Consider the following 24,906-nt stretch of genomic DNA (forward strand, 5'->3'; position numbering starts at 1 on the left):
AGATAAAACATTAATATAGGGATAATTCAACAAGAGTTGGCAATTACTCTGAATATTAAAGTACTAGTATGTTCTATCAATAAAGGGCTGATGTAAAAAATAAGCAGAAGTTACAATATTACCAACAAAAAAAAAGAAGAAATATACCACAGCATGTTTATGGCTCTACTTCAATATTTTATTTTTAGGGACCACAAGATGAGTTAAGAAGCTCTGGTAAATATCAGAGAGGCAGGATCCCTATCACAAGGCCTTTGAGTACCAACATAAGAGGCTTATACTTTGTCCTGAGGACATCTGTGAGCCTTAGGAAGCTATAGAGCCGGAAAGCAACAAGGTCGTCTTCTGCCATCAGACACTATTTATTAAATAGAACAATGAATGAAGACCAAGTGTCTACCAAACCTGAAGACTGTCCCATCCCCAGGGCCCCTGCTGTGAAAGTTGTCACAGGGAGAGAAAGCATGGTTTGGAAATCAGGGGATGTTAATTACATGGGCCCTGTCGCAGAGCAGCTACTCAAAACAGATGTGTGCAAGGAGTGCAGGAATAACCAAGTGAGTAAGCGTGCCCCAGTTCTACTCTGAATATTCAACCAGGGACACTGTTTTTTGTGGATCTCTCTGATATCTCCTCCCATCTCTCTTGGTGGTGAATGGCTGGTGCAGGACAGGAAGACAGAATCCACTGGTATAGGGAGCAATTCTGGAAAACAGCCCAGACCCTAATGGGGGCGCACCTTCAGATCTGAATGAGCTGAGTACATTAAAAGGAACTGAGAACAGAATCCAGGTTTCACTCCCTGCCTTTGTTTGACCTTTTGCAAACACAGCTAAGGCACCAACTTGGAGATTATACCCTGTGGTACTGGAGTACTGTCCCTCAAGATGCCTTATACCAACAACCACTGTATAGTATAGTTCTCAATAAGAGGTAGACATAGAATTGACCCCTCTCACCATGACTCCCATGACCCATTTTGGGGAATATGTGTTTCTGTTCCTGCGATTCCAGACCCTGCAGATCTAGAGGTCGTGGTTCCCAGGGGAGGAACCACTTCCGCCAGAGGACACAGCAAAAGCTCCATTAACCTTAAGCTTTCATTGCCACCCAATCACTTTTGGGCTCTTCATGTCAAGAGAACAGCAAGCAAAGAAATAAATTACTATACTGGCAGGAAACAGGACTGCTGCTGTGTAATAGGAACAAGGAAGAATATGTCTAGAACTCTTGATGCCTCCATGCCCAGAACTAACTGTAGATGGGGAATTGCAGCATCATCAGTGTGATGAGGGAAAAGTAACCAGGGTTCAGATTGCTCAGACAGGAAGGTATATGTTTATTTCAACAAGTAAGCAACATAGATCAAGAGAAGTACTGGTCAAGTATGAGAGGAGTCTTGAATGTTAATATACAAACAAAATTCTGACCAAGACCAACTATAGCAGTGAAGACCTCGTCCAACTGTATATCTTTAAAAACAAAACAAAACAAAACAAAAACAAGTGTGACTGGCTGCCAACTTGACAGAGCAGTGGCAGGATGGAGTGCACTTCTGTGAGGCACCAGTGGCCCTGAGTGGTGCAAGGGGTGATTCTAACAGAAACTATCAACACCCTGCCCATGCTCCTTGGACCTTCAGTGTGCACCAGCAGATTTCCAACTGCCAGTATCTTCATCTGTGCATTATTATCCTCTTCTGGAACTATAGAAAGCCATACTGCCCACATATGCGTGGCAATCTGGAAACGCCAAAGAATTAACATGTACTGTACCAGGAAATAACCCTAATCAACGACACTTAGGAGTTGCTGTATAAATAGCCCAACACCCTCAACCCTCCCGTGAGATCATTCTGAGGCGTGTTTTGCACTGCTTTCCAAAGTTTTCACATGGGCTTAAATTTCAGCTTTGCACTGTAGTTGCTGGCTTAATAGAGCACTCTTTATTGGCTGCCTTCCCTTCCCTGTTAACACACCCCTAACTCCCTTCTCTTCCCAAATAAATTACTTACACTTGTTCCCGGGTCTAAGGGTCTACTTCTGAAAAAACCCAAACTAAGACAAGTTATGCAATGTTTTTCAACAGTTTCCCTTGTTTGTTGCAACTTACAGATAGTTTATCTTAAATTTGCTTATGCATGAGACTCTTCATACCTTTCCCTTTGGACTTCATTCTCTAGTCTTCTAAATACAAATGGTGTATTATTTGTTTTGTTTCAGGTGAGAAAGCTCTTGATGTGTTCCTAGAGCTTACACTTTTTATAAACATTTCCACTGCATATGTGCCAGTTATTATTCCTAGTGTTACTAAAATAACTGTAAAATATGTATCCCAAAATTCCCTAAAGGCTACAAGTTATGTAAACAGAACCCAGCTCCCAGTCTTGTGTAGCCTCAATGCTTCTTTATGGACATTTTCTAGTTTCTGAGTCACATAGGCCTGACATTCCTTATCAGTGAGAGTACACATCCCTTCTATTAGTTAAGGTCTATAATAATTTGACAATTGCAGTATTAATTCCTCCTGCTATCCAAGCAAAATCCAGAGCCATGAATTCTGTAGGACTTTAGTTCCAATAGCCACCATCTCCATAGGTATCTGATTTGAAGAAGTTATCAGCAAGATCTTTTAGCAACTGGAATATGCAACCCCATTGATGGTAGTGTTATTCTCCAAATACATTGTCCTTTTCTTATATAACTGTGGTGGACTCTGCTAGTCTTTCACTAAGTCCCTTTCTTCTTTTGTCCTCAGCACAGAGCTAAGCACACTTCCTAACCCCCCTACCAGTTAAATATTTACATGGCTGACTTCTAGCCAATGGAATATAAGTGGTAGGCACCATGTCCAAGCCTGTCCCACAAAAACCTCCTGTGCAGGCTCCATTCTCCCTCTTCTGGCTGACTGGCATGCAAACCTCCAGGGTGACCTGGGAATCCAGGTGTTAATGATGGCAGGGCTGAAACCAACCTGGTTCCCTGAATGATAGCATAGAGAACTCCAAGTAAAAGGCAGGAATTGGTAAAATTCACTTTTTTTATGATTCAAATATATGCTATCTACAAGACACAAATTAGATTCAAAAACACAAATAGACAAAATTAAAAGGATGGAAAGACATATACCATGCAAACAGTAAACAAAAGAAAGCAGAGTGGCTATACTAATAGTATAGAGAAATAGTATAGAGAAATAGTATAGAGAAATAGTATAGAGAAATAGTATAGAGAAATAGTCTTCAAGATAAAAATTATTACTAGAGGGCTTCCCTGGTGGCGCAGTGGTTAAGAATCCTCCTGCCAATGCAGGGGACGCAGGTTCGAGCCTTGGTCTGGGAAGATCCCACGTGCCGCAGAGCAACTAAGCCCGTGACCCACAACTGTTGAGCCCGCGTGCCACAACTACTGAGGCCTATGCACCTAGAGTCCACGCTCCACAACAAGAGAGGCCACCGCAATGAGAAGCCCACGACCACAACAAAGAGTAGCCCCCGCTCGCCACAACTAGAGAAGGCCTGCATGTAGCAACGAAGACCTAATGCAGCCAAAAATAAAAACAAATAAATAAATTTATTTTAAAAAAATTATTACTAGAGACAAAGAATGACATTTTAAAAGGAGTCATTTCATCAAGAAGATATAACAAACATATAAGCACCTAACAACAGAGCCCCAAAATACATGAAGCAAAAAGCAGACTTGAATGGAGACAATTCAACAATAATAGAAACTTCAATACTCCACTTTCAATAATGGACAGACCAACTAGACAGAAAACCAAGGAAATATAAGACTTGCACAACACTATAAACCAACTAGTCCTTACAGAAATCCACAGATCACCCAACAACAGTAGAATTCAGATTTTTCTCAAGTGCACATGGATCATTCTCCAGGAGAGATCATGTTAGGCCATAACACAATTCTCAAAATTTTTAAAGCACTGAAATCATACAAAGTATGTTGAGCGCAATGGAATTAAATTAGAAATCAATAACAGAAGGAAATTTGGGAAATTCCCAAATGTGTGGAAATTAAACAACACACTCCTAAATAACCAACTGGTCAAAGAAGAAATCATAAGAGAAATTTTCAAATATTTTGAGATAAATGAAAACAAAATCACAACATACCTAAACTTATGAGATGCAGAAAAAGCAGTGTTTGCAGGGAAATTTATAGTTGGAAATACCTATATTAACGAAAACGAAAATTTTCAAATAAATAAACTAACCTTCCACCTTAAGAAACTAGAAGAGCGAACTAAACCCAAAACAAGCAGAAGGAAATCATAAAGATTACAACAGAAATAAATAGAGAGGAGAAAAACAACAGACAAAATCAAAAACCAAAAGTTGGTTCCTTGAAAAGATTCACAAAATTGACAAACCGTTAGGTATACTGACCAAGAAAAAAGAGAGAATGCTCAAATTATTTGCAATGGGCAAAGAAACTATTTTTTAAAGTCTGTTAGAACTTACAAACATTCAGCAAAGTTACTGGACAAAACAACATGGGAACCGTCAGCATTCTTAAAGAGCAGCGTGAGAGTCCTTTTGCAATAAAGAGCCTATCCACACAGCAACTAAATGCTTAATGTTCCTAAAATTCAATCCAATAAAAGGCAGGAGAGATTTGTTTAAACTGTGAAATATATCATGCACATAAAACTTATAACAAACTAGAATAATTAAAATTTTTTAAAAAACACAAAAACTAGTCATGTACCCACCACCAAGCTTCAGAAATAAAAACATTAGTACCTGTGAGACAGGCTGGGACCTGGGACCCTTTGCTGCAGTGCTTGCACCTGGACAAACATCTCCTAGAGCAGTAAAATACAAAGAAACTATAAGGGACTAAAAATAACTTCGCGCTGCACAGTTGAGGCAAATTATGAACAACAAGATACAAAAAGACCAAAAACCCACCCAGCACCACCAAGGGGGTGGCCGAAGCCAAGCCCCTGGCCTAACCCCTGCACCCACCTACCCTTACCCTCATCCCCATAAAAGGAACCAGCTGGCCACCCCCCTCAGAGAGCCAGCAAGAGAAACTGTTACTTGTTTTCACTCCCTCCTGCTGCAGCAGGAGCCCCGGTAAAGCCTTGCCTGAATTTGTCTGGCCTCTTGTCGATTTCTATTGATTAAGGAGGCCAAGAACCCTGGTCGGTAACACCTGTGAATTTCTCTCGGTGTCCCTCCCCACTGCCTCTACTTGCTCACTTTCCCAAGTAAACTCCATTTTGAATTTCTCATTTATTGTTTTTAGTTACAGTTTTACTATCTACATCTAAAAACAATTAGAAAGAAAACTATAAAACTTTTATAATGTAGTAGAAAACCTTAATAAGTGGATACACACATACATCACATTAATGCAGGAGAAGAATCCATTTTAAAGATTCCAGTTCTTCCCTGAATTAAACTAAGAAGTCATGAATTTCTAAGCAAAATCCCAATAAGATTTTAAGGAAATTCTCAAACTGACTCAAAAATTCACACACAGTGTAAAAGTCCAAGGAGAGCTAAGACAATCTTGAAGAACTAGGAGGGAGGATTCAGCCTCATCCAATGTCAGTAAGTCACGTATTAAAGCGTTTGATATAATTATAGTAAGACGATTTGTATTGGTGCAGATAAGCACATAAATTAACAGGGAAGAACAGACATGGGACTTCCCTGGCCGTCCAGTGGTTGACTCCAGGCTTCCACTACAAGGGGCACGGGCTTCGATCCCTGGTCGGGGAACTAGGATCCTGCATGCCACACAGCTCAGAAGAAGAAGAAGAAGAAGGGGAAGGGGAAAGAAAAGAGCAGAAGTCCAGAAACAGACCCAAGCAGAGACATGGCATTACAAGGGAGTCTGGAAGACAGTTCCCTTAGAAATTAGAAGCAGTCTGGGCTGAAAGTCTGGGACGTTACAACAGTCGGGTAGGCAGAGGAGCCTGCCAGAGACTTAGACTTAAGACGAAAGGCAAGGGGTGGGGAGAAAGAAATGGAAGGGAGGGAGGCTGGGAGAAGAAGGAAGATGAAAGGGCGGGAGGACAGAGGGAAAGAGAGAAAGGGGGAATGGAAGGAGAAGGTAGCAGGGAAGAGAGGAGGAGGAGAAGGGAAAGAGGGGGGAGGGGAGGAAAGGAAAGAGAAAAGCGGGAAAGAGAAAAGGAGGTGAGGAACGCCAAGAGGGGCAAGAGTTCATAACGCAGCAGCATGCATGGGAGGGCAGTTTCAGGTTTCCAGCATCAAAAGTTGCACAGCTTTCTAAAATAAAATAGGGACCCAGGGCTTCCCTGGTGGCGCAGTGGTTGAGAATCTGCCAGTTCGAGCCCTGGTCTGGGAGGATCCCACATGCCGCGGAGCAACTGGGCCTGTGAGCCACAACTACTGAGCCTGCGCGTCTGGAGCCTGTGCTCCGCAACAAGAGAGGCCGCAATAGTGAGTGGCCCCCACTTGCCACAACTAGAGAAAGCCCTCGCACAGAAACGAAGACCCAACACAGCAAAAATAAATTAATAAACTCCTACCCCCAACATCTTCTTTAAAAAAAAAAAAAGGGACCGAGACACTGATGGTGTAGGTGTGCCTTACCAAGAATTCTTGACTATGACTTCCCTGGTGGCGCAGTGGTTGAGAGTCCGCCTGCCGATGCTGGGGACACGGGCTCGTGCCCCGGTCCGGAAGGATCCCGCGTGCCGCGGGGCGGCTGGGCCCGTGAGCCATGGCCGCTGAGCCTGCGCTCCGCGACGGGAGAGGCCGCAGCAGTGAGAGGCCCGCGTACCACAAAAAAAAAAAAAAAGAATTCTTGACTAAAACTTAGAAGTATGAAGCAGCCCTTGTCATTCGTTGGGGACTGACAGCAACAAAAGCCTTGCCGAAACTTAGCATTATGAACCTTCTCACAGGCACGGTCACCACACAAGCATGCCAGTTAAACACACCCGCGCGAGCGTACACGCTCACGTGCACGCACGCGCACAGATACGCACGAGCATGCGCACTCGCTCACGTGTTCACGCGCACAATTGTTCTATTCCGTTGTTCCAAAGTTTTTGAGAAGCGGCCGCGCGGGCTCCGCGGTCCGAGATGCCCAAGCTGCCCGCAGGCAGCAGTGTTCCGCCGACGGGCTGGGCGAATGGCGACCGCGACGTCCCGCAGGCGGAGGTCGGCGGCGGGAGGCGGGAGCCGGCCCCTACGGGGCCTGCGGAGCCCGGGGAAGGTCGGATGACGGACGAGGACAGAGAAGGCCCGGTGGCTGGGCCACGCGGGGACGGGGGTCCCCGAGAGTCGCCCCGGCAGGGGAACGGCCCCGACCCGGCCGAATTCCCACGACCGCAACGCGAGCCCGAAGGCTTCGAGCCTGACTTGGGACAGGCGTAGCCTTGGTTGTGGGGAAGAGGTGCCCAGCGCCCACGGCAGCCGATTAAGAGGGTTTGACGAACCCAACTGGGTGTGTTACGGATGTGTGTAGAGCAAGGGAAGTAGCCCACGATTCCAGCTGGCAAACGCATTATCCCAGCGTCTGTCTGATTGTACATTTATCAAAGATCTCTTTACATCTGTGGCTCTCAGTCACCTGGCTGCAGAACTCGGGTGCGATGAGCTGAAAGACAGGGAATAGTTTTCACCACCAAAAAAAAAAAGTTAATTATGTGAGGTGATGAAAGTGTTAACTAACCCTATTGTAATTATTTCAAAATATATACATGTATCAAACCATCACATTGTACAACTTAAACTTATACGTTACGTGTCAATTTCATCTCAATAAAGCTGGGGGGAAAACATACCTTTCCTCTAGACTTCTTTCTATTTTAAGATCAGGCTTCTGCAGGACCATGCCTGTGGGCTTCCTAGAAACCCTTTCTTCTAGCTGGGAAGCTCACCTACGCACTGCCTCACATTTTCGAACTTTTAACAAAGGGTCATAAAGCCACACCTTTAATCTGATCTATACTCACAGGCTGTTTTTCACTTTGACAATCTTTTTTTTTCACTGGATGTGAAAAAAGCTTTTCTTTCCCAACCTAGCAAGTCATAGTCTCTCTACATTTCCTTTAAATTCTTCTGGAAGGTCAGCCAGTTCCTTCTATCGGTCAACCCTTTCTTGCTACGCTGTATCATGCTCATCAGTGAGTAATCAGCATTATGCCTGGGTATCTCCTTAGCCAAACACTTTCTATTTTCCGTTTCTATTTCTATTTCTGGGTAATCACAGGCGACAGTTTGACAATTATTTCACTACATCATAATGAGTCATCATTTTTTCTGTTCCAATAACAATTTCCTCACTGTTTTCCCTACGTATCTTAGCCTTTTCTTAGGGCACTACCCAACTCCTGATACCAATTTCTGGAGCAGTTATCTATTGCCACAATAATGTTGCATGGCAAATCACATCAAGCATTTATTTAGTCTATGAGCCTAAAAGTCAGCTGGTGGCTCAGGTGGAGCTGACTGATCTTCCCCCCGACCCTGCCACGAGTCAACCACAGGTTGAACCTGGGCCCCGGCAATGAAAGCACTGACTCCTAACCACTGGACCACCAGGGAATTCCCAGGACTGACTAACCTTGAATGCCTTGTCTGAGACCACGTTTCCCAGTCCCAGGTGTCTTCCACCGTCCAGCAAGCTGGTCCAGGATTGTTCTCATGGTCGAGACAGGAGTCCGAGAGAGAACGGAAGCATGAAATGCCTCTTGAGGCCCAGTCTCGAAACTGATACACCATCATTTCTGCCACATCCTATCGGTCAAAGCAAGTCACAAGGCCAGTTCCGATTCAAGGGATGGAGAAAAGGAATCTACCTATTGATGAGAAGAGCTACAAACTATTATTACAAAGGGTGTAGAAACAGAGAGGATGGAGAATTGGGACCACTTTTACAATTAATCTAGCACAGTAGCAATCTTGGGAAAAGAGACAAGGCTCGTAACATCATGTTTAGACCTCAACACAGCATTAAATATCTCAGGAGAGATAAGCAAATCTAGAAAATCGCCTTAGAGAAAGAAGCACCTATATCCACCATTAAGTCAGCTCAAGCCCATCTAGTGAGCAGAACACGTAAGGCCTAGAATAATCAGGGGTAATAAAGAGGCAAGAATGACATCATGATTTCCCCAATTGTCCTACGCCAGGTTCAGATTCTGAGTTGTGGTTTCAACCCCTATCCATAAAAGTACTGATTTAGGTCAACATGTGTATTTATCCTTTAAAGGAAGTCTTTGTTCCCAGTAAGGATAAATATCCCACCAGTGCTATTTATTACAGGCTTTTGCAGCTTTTGGGAGAAGAAGATCCAGTCCCTTTCCTTATAAACTCTTCACCTCCTCTTTTAAAATGTTAATTGTATGACCATGGGTTTAAATTCTCTATTTTTTCCTGTAAAAATATACCAGCGTAGAGCCCCTGATATCAGCTCGCTTAATTGTTGAGTCTGCACCATGACTAAAACTGTCCTCAGATGATTCTGAAATGCTGGCGGTGAGTCAGAGACAAAGATGCTACAGCCGCTACACAGGAACAGTCTTGGGAGCAATAGCGAACCTGGAATCTATCTCAAATTTTTGCTTTCATCTCCCCACATGAGCACTTCTGTTTAATACACCATAATTTTCTCTAGAGCTATTCTTATCCCTGGATAATGGGAGGGCCTTTCAGCTTCAGCTGGAAGGTGATTTGGGGCCTCAAAAGACAGGACAGATATCTGCCTCCATAGTATTATAGCAAATTACTGCAATTTCTAGTTCCCCCTCTAATAATATGTTATTACACAAGTCTGGGGATTCTTCTATTAAATATTTGTGATTTTCCAGGCAGCCTGAGGGTGGCAGCAATGGACCTTTGGTCTCCAGGCTAGCCTGGGAGCTGTTAAGGAGCCACACACTTAGTCATTGCCCAGATGCTGGGGTGAGGCTGTGTTTGAAGCAGCACATAGGCTGGAAGTTGTGTTTTATAAATGTGGTGCTTGGACCAGGGAAAAAAAAATGCAACCTCGGGGCTTCCCTGGTGGCGCAATGGTTAAGAATCCGCCTGCCAGTGCAGCGGACACGGGTTCGAGCCCTGGTCCAAGCCCTGGTCCGGGAAGATCCCACATGCCGTGGAGCAACTAAGCGTGTGAGCCACAACTACTGAGCCTGCGCTCTAGAGCCCGCGAACCACAACTACTGAAGCCCGCACGCCTAGAGCCCGTGTTCCCCAACAAGAGAAGCCACCACAATGAGAAGCCTGCGCACCACGACGAAGAGTAACCCCCACTCGCCGCAACTAAAGAAAGCCTGTGTGCAGCAACGAAGACCCAATTCAGCCAAAAATAAATAAATAAATAAATTTATCTTAAAAAGAAAATGCGGGCTTCCCTGGTGGCGCAGTTGTTGAGAGTCCGCCTGCCGATGCAGGGGACATGGGTTCGTGGCCCTGGTCCGGGAAGATCTCACATGCCGCGGAGCGGCTGGGCCCGTGAGCCATGACCACTGAGCCTGCGCGTCCGGAGCCTGTGCTCCGCAACGGGAGAGGCCACAGCAGTGAGAGGCCCGTGTACCGCAAAAAGAAAAATAATAATGGTAATGGATATGTAACTATCAAGAAAATTAAGTCACCTAGAGGGGTGGGATAGGGAGGGTGGGAGGGAGACGCAAGAGGGAGGAGGTATGGCGATATATATATATGTATAGCTGATTCACTTTGTTATAAAGCAGAAACTAACACACCATTGTAAAGTAATTATACTCCAATAAAGATGTTAAAAAAAGAAAGAAAGAAAATGAAGTATTTATAACCACAATGAAAAGCATAGGTGAATCTCATAAAAATAATGTTGTGGGAAAGAAACGAGCCACAAGAGTATGTAAAATTCAAAAAACAAGCAAAATTAAACTACAGTATCAGAATGCAGCTCTAGGTAGTAAAACATAAAGAAAAGCAAAGAAATAATTACCATACATATCAGTATAGTAGTTACCTCTGGGTAGAAAGGAGACAATAGTGATAAGAAGAGGGAAAGGATTCTGGGATACTAGAAATATTCAATTCCTTGACCCAGGTGGTGGTTACATGGACATTCACTTTGCGATAAATCATTCAGCCGTATATTTATATTTTGTATATTTTTCCTGCATGTTATATTGTACGAAAAAGATTTAGAAAAAAAATTAATGTCCAAGAATAGCCAAAGCATTTTTTTTAAATAACAAGGGAACGTTATTACAAAATTTTAATAATTAAGAGGATTGGTATGGGTGAAGATAGGCAAATGAATAAATGGAAAAGAATAAAGAACCACACCCTACCCCCAAAATAACCCATGAATCTAAACTATCTGGGTATATAATAGAAGTGGCATTATAATCACTAGAGAACAAGAAGGAAGAGGCATCCTAGGATGTAATCTTGGGAAAGCCAACAGGAAGCGATCTTGTGAGACTTTCCTTGTAAACATTAAACTGGTTGAAATGTAAAACAAGGCTCGACTCCGCCCTTAGACATTCTGGGTAACAGGGGAAGGTTTCAGGTGTGTTTGTTGGCTCTTCCGGCCGCTAGGTGGCACCTGGAAGATCGCAGGCGCGTGGGGATGACTCATGCGCAGCGCTCTTAGGTTCAGCCGCAGGCCCTACGCTCGTGCACGTGGGTTTGCCCACAGCGTTGACCCGTGTGCACAGCGCTCACGCACGCGCATTTACTTGCACACCGCTGATCGCGCTGTACCGTTATTCCCGTTTTTCTGAGAGCGGCCGAGCTGACCCCGCGGTCCGGGATGTCCGAGCTGCCCGCAGACAGCAGTGTCCCACCGAAGGGCGCGGCGAATGACAACGGCGACGTCCCGCAGGCGGAGGTAGGCGGCGGGAGGCGGGAGCCGGCCCCAGCGCAGCCTGTGGAGGCCAGGGACCGTCCGATGGCGGCGGCCAGGGAAGGTCCAGTGGCGGATGCCAGGGAAGGTACGATGGCGGCGGCCAGGGAAGCCCGGATTGCAGAGGTTGCCCGATTGTTGGCGGAGCCAGCAGAGGAAGAGGGTCCTGAGGGCAGACGCCGGTCCAGGCCCGGGAACAGCCCAGGCCTGGCTGCGTTGCCGAATCTCCGCCTCCGTCACCCACTTGGCGTTTTAGGAATTAATTATCAGCAGCTCCTCCGCCACTATCTGGAACACTACCCGATTGCTCCCGGCAGAATTCAGGAGCTTGAAGGACGCCGCAGGAGGTTTGTGGAAGCCTGCAGAGCAAGGGAAGCAGCGTTTGATGCCGAATATCAGCGGAATCCTCAGAGGATGGATTTTGATATTTTAACATTTAGTATAACTCTGACTGCATCTGAAATTATCAATCCTCTGATAGAAGAACTTGGTTGTGATAAGTTTATCGGTAGAGAATAATTTAGTGATGAAACTACTTCAAGAACCTCTGCGTTCAGTACAGTCATACCAATCCTGTAACTTGATTTTAAAAAGTCAAAGTATTTGAGAATAAGGCAAGGCACAGTTGAAAAAGAAAAGGAAGCTTATCAAGAAAAACCATCAGAAAAGAAATAGAAGAAAATAAAAAAGGTTATGACTCCTCTAACGTCCTTTGAGTTTGTGATTGATCCAGACTGTTTTCCCTGCATTGTGGAAATGTCTTTTAGAATTGCTTCACTAAAGTGAAGAATGGTTTTATATAATTGAGACTTGATGAAGAAAAACTGCCAATAGAGCCCATAGTGTAAGATTGATTTTGTGTTTTCTGAGGCATTTCAAATGAAAGGCAAAGTAAATACTGTATATATTACATGATAAATTATGTATTCAAGACTATCGGAAATTTCTGGATTTTTTCTTTCATTCAATTTTTAATACTTTTTTGGTAAATAATCTATTTATAAGCCCCCAAAATATAAAGTGTGCAATGAAAAGTCTTCTATCCCTTTCCCCCCACCCACCCAGTACCTACCACAATTCCCATCTGTAACCACAGTACCTCTTCTGTCTTTTCAGTTTCCCTATGTATACACAAGCAAATACAAATCTGGGTGGGGTTTTTTTTTTTTTTCATTTCTTCACAAAAGTTGGCAAATTATATTTATTGATTTATGCATTGCATTTTCAGTAAGAACTTATCTTAAAGATCCTTCCAAACCACTACATTTCCTCATTCTTTTTTAGAGCTGCATTTTATTCCATTCTGTGGTTATGTTGTAATTTACTTAACCAGGAACATACTGATGGGCATTTAGGTTTTTTCCCATCATTTTCTATTGGCCAAAGAAGTTGCTATAATAGTTCATCTTGTCTGTATATCCCATGGCATGGGCACAAATACAGTATTGCTCTGATTCTAAATGCACTTTTCATATATTGACGTCTCTGAAATTGGGGTGTGTCTTACATTTGATGGTGTAATACAGCATTTTCATAAAAACAGTGGTGCATATTATAATCAGCAGCTTCTTAGATTCCTTGTTATGTATAATATCTTAGTACGACTTTCCAGAGGTGAGAATTCTGAGGTGAATGCACTCATGTGAAAGTTTAGAGATATTACTAAGTTGCCTTCCATTCATGTCGTACCTCTTCACACTCCCACCAGCAACTGCTGAACATGGACACTTCCCCTGCAGCCTCACCAGCACAGTAAGTCATCAAGTGTCTGCATTTTGCCAGTCTATATAGTTGGAAATTGGTATATCAGTTTTAATTTGCTTTTCTCTCATTATGAGGGAAGTTAAATATCTTTTCATTTGAGTTATACATATTCCCTTTTCCATGAACTATCTATTCAAAATCTTTTCTCCATTTCTTTCCTGAATAATTTTGTCCTTTCTTTATTGACTCTGTTAACTATTAATGAAATAGTGAGATGAGCTATGATAATAGCTTGTAATGTGTGTTATGGATAGTTTTTCCTAGGTTGTCATTTGTCTTTGGTTTTCCTGAAAGCCTTTTGGCATGGAGATTTTTGCTCTTGTTTCCTTTTATCTTTTAAACCTGCAAGGTTTGGGGAATTCCCCGGTGATCCAGTGATTAGGACTCAGTGCTTTCACTGCCGGGTCACGGGTTTGATCCCTGGTCGGGGAACTGAGATTCTGCAAGCCGTGCAGCGTGGCCAAAAAAAAAAAAAAAGAGAAAAAACCTGCAAGATTTTGAAACTCGAGGTTTTCTCGGTGTGTGTGCATGTGTATGTATGTGTGTGGTTTTATTGTTCATATTTGAATTTTTGAACCATTCGGAATTTATCCCGATGTACAATATGAGGTAAGGATCCAAATTTTCTTTTTTAGGTGGCTACCTGGCTGCCGCAACACCAGATACTAACTAGCCCATCTTTTCCCGACTAACTTTGTTTAAAGATGCCTCTTCATCATATACTAAACTTTTTAAAGTTTTCTAACTAGTTTTACAGGTAATAATGCTAAAACCTCTCATTATACTTCATTTTCAGAGTGTTCTGGCTATCTTTGTTTATTTATATTACTACGTCAACCTCAAAGTCAGCTTACCTTATTTCAAAGTTCTTTATTAGAATCACATTATATTTAATAAATCGAAGATAACTGCCATCGCTAAGATATCCAAATTATTTATTTTTCCATTTTTTAAAGGCTTCCTTTGTATCCTTCAGAAGAGTATTAATGTTTGTCCTTAAATTAGTGTTCCTAAAGTAGGTCTTTTACAGGTCTAATCATTTATTCCTAGACATTTTATCTTTTATGTTTTTTCTATAGTAAATGAGGATTATCGCTGTTATATTTTCTAAAAGCTTGCCTATGTATTTGAAAATAATTCATTTCTGCATATTTATTTGATAGCCTGTTAACATACTGAATTCTCTTACTGTTTTACAGTAGTTTTTCATTTGAATCTCCTAGATTGGGGAACAAGTCATATGCAAATAGTGACAGTATTGCCTCTTTTATAATGTTTATACTTCTGACTTCTTGCTCTTTATTTATACATTAGACAGAAGGTACTTTATTGGTACCTTCTTTCTAATGTAAAATAATATGAATGATAGTGAAGCATCATTAACTTGTCCTAATTTTGTAGAAATTCTTCACATATCCATCTCTCACTATTTGTACATGTGTGTGTTTTATCTAGAGTGGTTACAGAATTTTGTCAAAGGCCTTTTCATAATCCATGAAGGTGTTATTTTTATATCCACCACCATGATTGCATTCTTCAAATGATCCTTATTTACAAATGAGATATAATCCTTTTTTTTTTTTGCCTCGCCAAGTGACTTGCAGGATCTTGGTTCCCCGACCAGGGATCGAACCTGGGCCCGGCAGTGAAAGCGCCAAGTCCTAACCACTGGACCGCCAGGGAATTCCCTTGGCCACTTCTTAGATCCCATTTCTATGAGACCTCCATGCGCATGAACTAAATTTTGTTTCTTTTTCTCCTGTTAATCTGTCTTGTGTCAATTTTATTATTAGTCCAGCCACAAGACCTCAAGATGGGTCCCCCTCCCTGACAGTTCCTTCATACGTTTCCAATCAAATCCACTCACACGACCGACCCCTTCACTTTGGTAGACTTGAGTGAAAATCTGGTGGGTCGCAGGGCTGGGGTCATCCCTTGAAGGACAAGCCTCCCCACCTGGCTGGTTCCTTTCAACTTCTCCCCTTCCCTCCTCTTCACCTTTCATCTCAGGAGCAAAATCAAGTCCTCTCCTTGTCTCTCAAAGCATTTTAAGGAGCCTCTTCTCTTGCTTGAACAATTTCAGCTGCAGTGTCAGCACGTACAGTGGCTTCTTCCCCAGAGTTTAGCCAAACTCCCCAGGTCAGGGACACAGTCCTCTGTTACAGACACCATAGCTCTAAGTTCAGGGGTCCCCAGGCCACTCCCACGTCTGACCAGCAGGCTACAAGTTTGAGGATTCCCAGTTCCCATGCAGTTTCAATAATTTGCTAAAAAAAAAAAAAAAAAAAAAAGACTCACAGAACTCAAGAAAGCATTACAGTTATGATTACAATTTCATGATAGCAAAGGATACAAATCATAACCAGCTAAAGGGAAAGACGAGTAGGACCAAGTCTGGGAGAGTCCCAAACATGATATTACTGCCCTCCTCAGGGATGCATCATCCTCCGGCACGTGCAGAGCATTTACCAACCAGGGACGCTCCACGAGCCCTGAAGTTAGGCCGAAATCGCGAGGCTTAAACCCTCTAAGACTCCCAGGGATGGCCCAAGGGGTTCCCCACACACACCAGTAACAAAGACACTCCTATTGAAATGGGGATGGGGCGGCCGTTACCGCGCGACAGTTACCGGGCAACCGTTGCTCTGTAACGAACAGGTCCCTCGCATAGCTGCCTCTGGCGCTACAGTTACCAGGCAACCGTTACCGGGAGACCGCTAATGCGGGACCGTTAGAGCGAGACCGCTAGCCTGGCCGGTTAGAGGGCCCCTTCTGCCAGTCAGGCGGTTGGTGGTTCTCTGGGGAAAAGTGAGGTAAGAGGCGGATCCCGGCCTTCTCCCGGGGGCCCTCCGGGCACTCTGGCCTTGGGCCAGCAGGTGAGCTGGGGGGTTGGGGATAGGCTGGGGCCTGTGTCCTGCAGGGCTCCAGAGCCCTCGCCAAGGCCCCCCACTGGCCGGGCCCAGGCCTTGAGGCTGCGGTGAACCTCGCCCCCATCCCCACCTCCGCGACCTAATGGCAGCGGCAGTCTGCGTGGGACGCAGTTTGCGGGACCTGGCCCCCGCCGTTTGGGCGGCCTGAGGAGCCTGAGGGCCGGCTGGGTCCTAGGCGTCTGGCTCCCTCAGTGATGACAGCTGTGCAGGGTCTGGGGACCTGGTCCTGAGGGCACTGCCAGCTGGGATCTGCCTCTTCAGCCGGGAGGACCCAGACTGGGTGCCGGACGAACGCTCCTGGGCAGGGTCACTGGCCCCCGCAGGGACCCCCTCCTCTTAGCCAGGACCTGGACCTCGGAGGGTGAAAGTTGAGCCTTAGGACTTTGCCCTTTCTTGTCAGAACAGAGAGTAACATTTGTTGGGTGGAGATTTACAGGAACATCATTACCTGACCGTGACCTGACCTCAAGGACAAAGGATCTGACACCAAGAAATTTACAACTGACCACGCCCCTCCCTCACCATTGCTATAAAAGGGCTTTGCTGAAAGCTTTCAGGGAGTTTAGGGTTTTTCAGGCATGAACCACCCATCTCCTTGCATGGCCCTGCGATAAACCTTTCTCTGCTCCAAACTCGGACGTTTTGGTATCGTTTGGCCTCACTGTGCGTCGGGCACACAGACTTGCATTCGGTAACACTATCGCTGGAAATTCCAAAGATTTGGAATTTGGAATTTGGTTACCTTCTGGGAATTAGGGACAAAGTCCAATCAAATTAACATGATGGTTCTTCCAAACCAATACTGGCCTCTCTTTACGAATTCTGGGGGAAATTAGTCTCTGTCCCCTAATACTGATGTTCCAGTTATCTCTTGCTGTGTAACTAACCACGCTAAAACTTAATGGCTTTAAGCAACAACCATTTTATCACTGCTCACTCTTCTGTAGGTTGACCGAAATCAGCTCAGCAGTTCTGCTCCACGTGATGGTGGCCAGGAGCTCAGCTGGGCTGGAATGTCCTGGACGGGTCACTCACGTGCCTGTCATATTGGTGGGAAAAGGCTGGAAGGCTGGGCCTCTCCCTGTATGCAGTTTCAAACCCTCTTCCTCTCCACCTTGCTCTGTAGCCAGATTTCTTATGTGGCCGCCTCAGGGCTTCCAAAAGTGCAAAGGTGGGAAGCTGCCGGGCCTTCAGACTCAGGCCCAGAGCTAGCACACATCCGCCTCATTCTGTGGGTTACACAGGCCCAGCCCATTTCAGGGAGGAGAGGCAATACCCAAGGAAGTGAATCCTGAGCACTGCGGTTTATGGGGAGCCATCTTTGGAAACCGGTCACCACAGATGATATAACCACCATCGCCATTGGTTGAGAGTTTATGGTGATCCAGGCACAGATCTTGGTGCTTTATTTATGGCATCTCACAGAATTCTCACCATGGTGTGAGGTAAAGAGTATTAGCATATCCATTTTATAGATGAGAAAACTGAGGCTTACTAGCTGTATCAGTCAGGGTTCTTCTGAGAAATAGAACCAATAGGAAAGCCATGATCTAGGCACATGGGCTTCTTTCTGTGTGTGTGTGTGTGTGTGTGTAATGTATATTGTATATGTATACATATATATTGTATATACAGAGAGAGAAAGAGATCTTAAGGAATTCATTCACAGGATTGTGGAGGCTGGCAAGTGCAAAATCTGTGGGGCAGGCCAGCAGCCTGGAGATTTAGGTAAAGTTAATGTTGTGGTCCTGAATGTGAAGGCTGGAAACTCAGGGAGAATATCTATGTTGCAATCTAGAGGAGAATTCCACTTTTTCAGGAAACTTTAGTTTTTGCTCTTACGGAACTAAGATCCCGCAAGATCTTTTTGGCTCTGCACGGCCAAAAAAAAAAAAAATATATATATATATATATATATATATATATATATATACATATATATATATGTATATATATATATATACATACCTTCAAGTGATTAGATGAGGCAAGTCTGCTTTATTTAGAGCCAACTGTTGATAAATCTTAATCACTTCTAGGAAATATCTTTATAGCAACATCTTAGACTAGTGTTTGACCAAACAGCTGGTCATCATAGTCTAGCCAAGTGGACACAGAATTTATCATCACACTTACCCAAGTTCACACAGCTAAGAAGCAGTAGAATTAGGGCTCAAACCCAGCTTTCTTGCCTCCAAAACTCATACTAATAATCAATTCATCAGTGATTGCCAAAATGGACCACCTTTAGAAATGAACTGGAGTGCTGACCAGAAAATTTTTTCCCAGGACTCCACTCTGACTCTAGAAGACACTTCTTGAGATGGCTACCCACTACGTCCTCCTTTCTCTAGGAATCTCACCCCACCCTCTTAATGCTATTTGACCTTTGTGACTTCACTTCCCCTCCAACTGCAGTTCATTTGATCAACGGTGGCACTTCAACTAGGCTGGGCCAATGAGATACTCGAATACTGGAGCTGGACTGTCAAGGTTCAAATCCCTATTCCACTTCTTACCAGCAGTGAGCTCTAAGGTGAATTACTCTACTTCTCTGGATCAGTCTTTCATCTGTAAAATGGGGGTAATGTTAACAATATCGACAGTTACATTATGAAAAATTATCCAAAGCCTACAAGTAAGACAAGTGATGACTTCATGTCCTTTCTTTTCTTTTTTTTTTTTAATTAATTTATTTTTGGCTGCATTGGGTCCTCATTGCTGTGCGCGGGCTTTTCCCTAGCTGTGGGGAGCGGGGGCTATTCTTAGTTGCGGTGCTCGGACTTCTCACTGCGGTGGCTTCTCTTGTTGCGGAGCACAGGCTCTAGGTGCGCGGGCTTCAGTAGTCACATGTTAACAGTTTTATGAAAAATAACTGTTTCAGAAGAATGATGTCAGCAACATGGCAGATGAAAAACTGTCTCTTCAATCTACAACCGCTAAAACATCCACAACACAAACACCATGTGTCCAGAGAATTCACACATCTGAACAGCTACAGCGGGATGTACAGGGACACACAGAGGAGGCGGAACTGAGGGAACAGGGAGCTGGTTCCTGCAAACCCAGCTCTCCTGCCGTGGCAGCTGAGGCCGCAGTCCCAGAGAGCCAGTAACAATAGCAGAGGAAGCGGCACACACGACTCTAACCTCCCAGCGGCAGCGGTGCCCACAGTCACCGGTAGCAGTGGAGCCTGAGATCCCATCCCTCCAGCTGCTGAGGCATCCACAGTTCTGACCCCTGGCCACCCACTCGCAGCGGTGGAGCCGGCAAACCTTACAATACTGGCAGAGGCGCCAGGTGCAGCACCACTCGCCCGCCACCATCGCCCTCCCGCAGGGGCGGAGTCTGCAAGGGGTGGGGATCCCGAATGTAAGAGAAGAGCACATCATCTCCGAGCCCCAGGCGGAAACACCTACTGGTGTTTCCAGCAGGAAACAAGGCACCAATGACCCCGGAGGCACAAGGAGCAATAAAGAGGGCTTGAAGCAACGATAAAGGCAGTGGAGTGTGGAAAATGCAGACTCTCAAACATAACCGGAGGCAGCGCAGGGAAGAGAAACCCAAACCTTGTGCTATATCTCCACCTACTGGAAAACAGAAGAAACGCCTCAATTTTCTTTTTTTTTCTCTTTTTTTCTTTCTTTTTGGCCGTGGCCCTTGGCTTGCAGGATCTTAATTCCCCCACCAGGGACTGAATCGGGGCTATGGAAGTGAAAGCGCCGAGTGCTAACCATTGCACCGCCAGGGAACTCCCTGAAACCCCTCAGTTTCTAACTTGTTAAATCGTTAGCATCAAGCAGAAAGGTGTCCCCTACTTCAGATGCATGGGCAGAGGAGCAACTCATCAAGCACCATGAAGAACCACGGTAACACTGTAACACGAAAGAAAATGACAATTCTCCAGAAACCAAACTTAAAGTCGCAGACTACTGAGATCTCACTGATGGAGAATTTAAAATAGCTCTATGAAGAAACTCAAGGAGCTACAAGAAAACTCAGAAAGGTAGTTCAATGAGCTCAGGAATAAAATTAATGTACAGAAGAAATACTTTACCAAAGAGATTGAAATTCTAAAGAAGAATCAAACAGAAATTCTGGAGCGGAAGAGCAAAATAAACGAGATGAAGAATGCATTAGAAAGCATTGGAAATAGAGCACACTATATGGAAAAGAGAATTAGCAAGCTTGAAGATAGAACTCTGTGATACAAGTAGAAGAGGAAAGAGAAATAAGATTTTTTAAATAAGGAAACCCAGCAAGGCTCACATTCAGATTTGATGGAGAAATCAAAAGCTTTACAGACAGGCAAAAGCTAAAAGAATTCAGCACCATCAAACCAGCTTCACAACAAATGTTAAAGGAACTTCTCTAAGCGAAAAAAAAAAGGCCACGACTAGAAAAAAGAATACTACGGAAAGAAAAGGCTCACTGGCGAAGTCAAACATACAGCAAAGGTGGGAAATCATCCACACACAAAGCCAGTAGGGAGGTTAAAAGACAAAAGTAGTAAAATCTGTATCCACAATCTGTATGCACAATCTGTATCCACAATAAGCAGTTAAGGCATACACAAAACAATTAGATGTAAAATATGATGTCAAAAAACAGTAATTGTGGGACTCCCCTGGTGGCACAGTGGTTGGGAATCCGCCTGCCGGTGCAGGCGACACAGGTTCCAGCCCTGGTCTGAGAGGGTCCCGCATGCCGCGGAGCAACTAAGCCCGTGCGCCACAACTACTGAAGCCTGCGCGCCTAGAGCCCGTGCACCACAACGAAGCCCCCGCTCGCCGCAGCTAGAGAAAGCCCGCGTGCAGCAGTGAAGACCCAGTGCAGCCAAAAATTAATTAATTAATTACATATTTAAAAAAAAAAAAAAACAGTAGGGCTTGGAGCGGCTGGGCCCGTGAGCCATGGCCGCTGAGCCTGTGCATCCGGAGCCTGTGCATCCGGAGCCTGTGCTCCGCAACGGGAGAGGCCACAACAGTGAGAGGCCCACGTACGGCAAAAAAATAAAAATAATTAATTAATTACCTTAAATATAAAGGGACTAAATGCTCCAAGATTTGCAAAAAATGTAAAACAATGTCACTTTTCTCACTGAATTATTTTTTTGGGGAAATGATTATATTTTCATAAAAAATATTATTTATGTTAACATGTAATGGGCTTATTGTTTTAAATTGGTTTTAGGATTTCTCAGTTTTAATTCCTAAGATATGAATAACAGTAGATGAATACACATAAACAAAAGCTGTTTGGGACGATCAATAACTTTTACAAGTGTAGGTGGGCCTGAGACCAAACAATTTGAGAATTGCTGCTCTGAGCTTGGCAATCCATTCCTATTTGCTAGGGACTGATTGGCCTGAGATGGACATTTGACCCCAGTATGGCCAATCAGATTTAAGAGCATATCTGCTAAACCTCTGGAAAGGACTTTTCTCCTTGAAAATGCAGATTTTATTTTATAATCAATTAATAAACATATTTTTTAACTTCTCAATTTATTTATTTATTTTTGGCTGTGTTGGGTCTTCATTGCTGCGCGTGGGCTTTCTCTAGTTGCGGCGTGTGGCTCAGTAGTTGTGGCACACAGGCTTAGTTGCCCTAAGGCATGTGGGATCTTCTCGGACCAGGGATCAAACCCATGTCCCCTGCACTGACAAGTGGATTCTTAACTGCTGGACCACCAGGGAAGTCCAGTCCAATACAATTAGGTCAGGTACAGACCTTATTCAGATTAATGGAAGGGTTTCAAACAGAAGTCCACTGTGCTTCCCAACCCCTGAGACCCCATCCTGTGCTAAACCTTGGGCCTGGGTCCCCGAAACCAGGAAGATCAAGAAAGACACTGAATTTTCTGTGCGATTCTAGGCAAGCGTCTCCCCCTCTCTGGGCTTCACTTTGCCCCTCTGTGAAATGAACTTCAAATGGGCTTTCCTCTTATAGCATATTGAGAAGTAATATTTACTGAGCATCTATTGCATGCCAGCCTCCGTTGTAAAATGCTTTGTACTTATTAACTCATTTAAGACTCACAAACTTGTGAAGCAGATTCTACTACTAGTTTCATTTTACAGATAAGGAAATTAAGGCACCGAGAGGTGAAGTGACTTGTCTGAATACACGGCAGAACCAGGTCTGAACCAAAGCAGTCTGATTTCTGTGCATTTGTAGGCTTTTGGGTTCTTTGTCTTGGTTTGTGCTTTTTTGGAGTGATCATTTAGGTTGCTTTATTTGCTACTGCCATTGTGCTAAATGCAATAAGTGTATGCCTGATTTAAAGATTTAAAGCTCTGTCAAAAGAGAAAAAAAAATGACAAGTTTCTCCTTGGTGTGCAATGCCTTCCACCTTACTCCTCTGGGGCCCTGCTTCCTTTCACCTTTAAACTGAAGGATTTGGACCAGAGAATAACTTTCTCTTCCCTGCAAGCTCTGATCATCTGAGATAGCCTTCCTTGCCCCAGAGGCTACGACCTTAGGCTGAGCCTGCAGCAGCCTATGAGACAAAGCGATAGAACAGAGCCTGCACTTTAGAGGGCCTCCAGACTTGGGTGTGGGACTCTTCCCTTGTGGTGGTGAATCAGAGGACTCTGGTCATCACTCTTTGATAATCCAGCCAGTACTGTTCCTGTGATGACTCACCGACATGTACAGTGATGGTGCCAAGACTCTGAGATAGGTGAGGCATCCTTGACACCAGAAGTGCATCAAAGGGGGGAATCCATGGGATTCAGCTGCCTGCCTTCAGCTTGCATGCAGTCACTGATCAAAAATACACGATGAAGGGACTTCCCTGGTGGCGCAGTGGTTAAGAATCCACCTGCCAATGCAGGGAACACGAGTTCGACCCCTGGTCCGGGAAGATCCCACATGCCGCAGAGCGACTAAGCCCGTGCACCACTGCTACTGAGCCTGCGCTCTAGAGCCCGCGAGCCACAATTACTGAGCCCACATGCCGCAACTACTGAAGCCCGCGCACCTACAGCCCTGCTCTGCAACGAGACAAGCCACCACAATGAGAAGCCCGTGCACCGCAATGAAGAGTAGCCCACGCTCACCGCAACTAGAGAAAGCCCACACGCAGCAACGAGGACCCAACGCAGCTAAAAATAAATATATAAAATAAATAAATTTTTTAAAAAATACGTGATGAATGTAACACAGTTTCCCATCTTTGCTTTTAAATTGAGTTCTGCTCTCTCGGCAGGTGGTATAATTTGTTCAAGGCAGCAAAGACTCGGCCTCTGAATATCGCGTTGTCTTTGAAGGAGCAATGGGCTGGTGTTGATGTCTGCCTTTAATCTCAATTTAAATATCATTTGATAGTACGCTTTTGTTTCAATGTCCATATTCCTTAATGGTACAGTTAAATCTCATGACACAGAAATTCAATATAGCGAAACTTGAAAGGAGAATTTGTATCTATAAGTATTTATTCAATATATGGTATTGTTGACTGAATTAAAATATGTGGATCCCTTGGCTGATGTTCTAATAAAAGGACTCCTTCATTTGTTCATTTGTTGCTATATTCCATTTGTTACTTTTCTCTGTTCTCTCGTCTTCAGTTCCTATGATTTTGCTCATTTCCACAAGTGCTTGGGCACTGTTCCAGCCTACTCCCCACTAGAAAATATGGGGAAGGAGGATTGGCAGAAATTGGCTGATGCAGGCTTTTTATATTTTCAGTGGTAGAAGCAGTATTAGATGTGTGATGAACTGTCTTAGGATAGTCCCCAAATTTAGGAAGCTTACCCCTCTCTGCTAGATCTTACCTAGATTTGTTCCATCTCATCAGGAAGGAGCTGCAGCGGTTACTCCACTCTCTGAGCCTCCCATTCCCCTGTAAAATAGTTACTTTCTGCTCTCACTGACTGGTTCTGTCCGTTTGCCTGCCAGGTACAGTACTTATATCTAGTAACAAATGCTGATTTTTGATACAGAAAGGGACACTCCTTTGCCCACATATTCCATGTGGTTTGGACAGGCTGACCTTAATCCCTGCCACGCACTAGACAGACGGCCAAGCCTGGCCAATCAAAATAAGCCATACTGCCTGGCCCCTAGTTTGAGCAAGGCCATGTGACAAGCCAGGGCCAATGAAAGCCTGTCTACATATGAAGTCATCCTAGAGACAACTGGAGGAAAACACTGAGCCCCTGAATCCAGCCCTGCTAAAGCTACACCTGCCACAGGATTTTCACTTTTATAAACTAATAAATTCTCTTGTTTATTTAAACTACTTTGAGTTGTATCTGACCCCTGCAGTAGAGTCCTATTATTCTTCTCAGGAGACAAAATCTCTCCCCTCAGCCCCAAACCCACATACAAAGCACACAACTTGATGAGTCAAAGCTGAT

General features: G+C 44.3%; 1 protein-coding gene across 1 annotated transcript; it reads left to right on the forward strand.

The window, feature by feature from the left end:
- Nucleotides 1-7,084: 7,084 nt before the first annotated feature.
- On the forward strand, nucleotides 7,085-13,389 carry LOC132417153 (EP300-interacting inhibitor of differentiation 2). Its single transcript, XM_060000805.1, has 2 exons — nucleotides 7,085-7,262; nucleotides 11,836-13,389. The coding sequence occupies exons 1-2, from the start codon at nucleotides 7,085-7,087 to the stop codon at nucleotides 12,363-12,365; spliced, it is 708 nt and encodes a 235-aa protein (XP_059856788.1). The 3' UTR covers nucleotides 12,366-13,389.
- The last annotated feature ends 11,517 nt before the right edge of the window (nucleotides 13,390-24,906 follow it).

Source organism: Delphinus delphis, chromosome 20 (assembly GCF_949987515.2).
Source record: "Delphinus delphis chromosome 20, mDelDel1.2, whole genome shotgun sequence".
NCBI classification, from domain to species: Eukaryota; Metazoa; Chordata; class Mammalia; order Artiodactyla; family Delphinidae; genus Delphinus; species Delphinus delphis.

Bases quoted from the DNA above. Each gene is read 5' to 3' on its own strand.
- LOC132417153 (XM_060000805.1), top strand. From the start codon at position 7,085: ATGCCCAAGCTGCCCGCAGGCAGCAGTGTTCCGCCGACGGGCTGGGCG. The intron at 7,263-11,835 runs GCGGGGACGGGG...AGGCGGAGGTAG, and splicing joins AGGCCCGGTGGCTGGGCCAC to GCGGCGGGAGGCGGGAGCCG.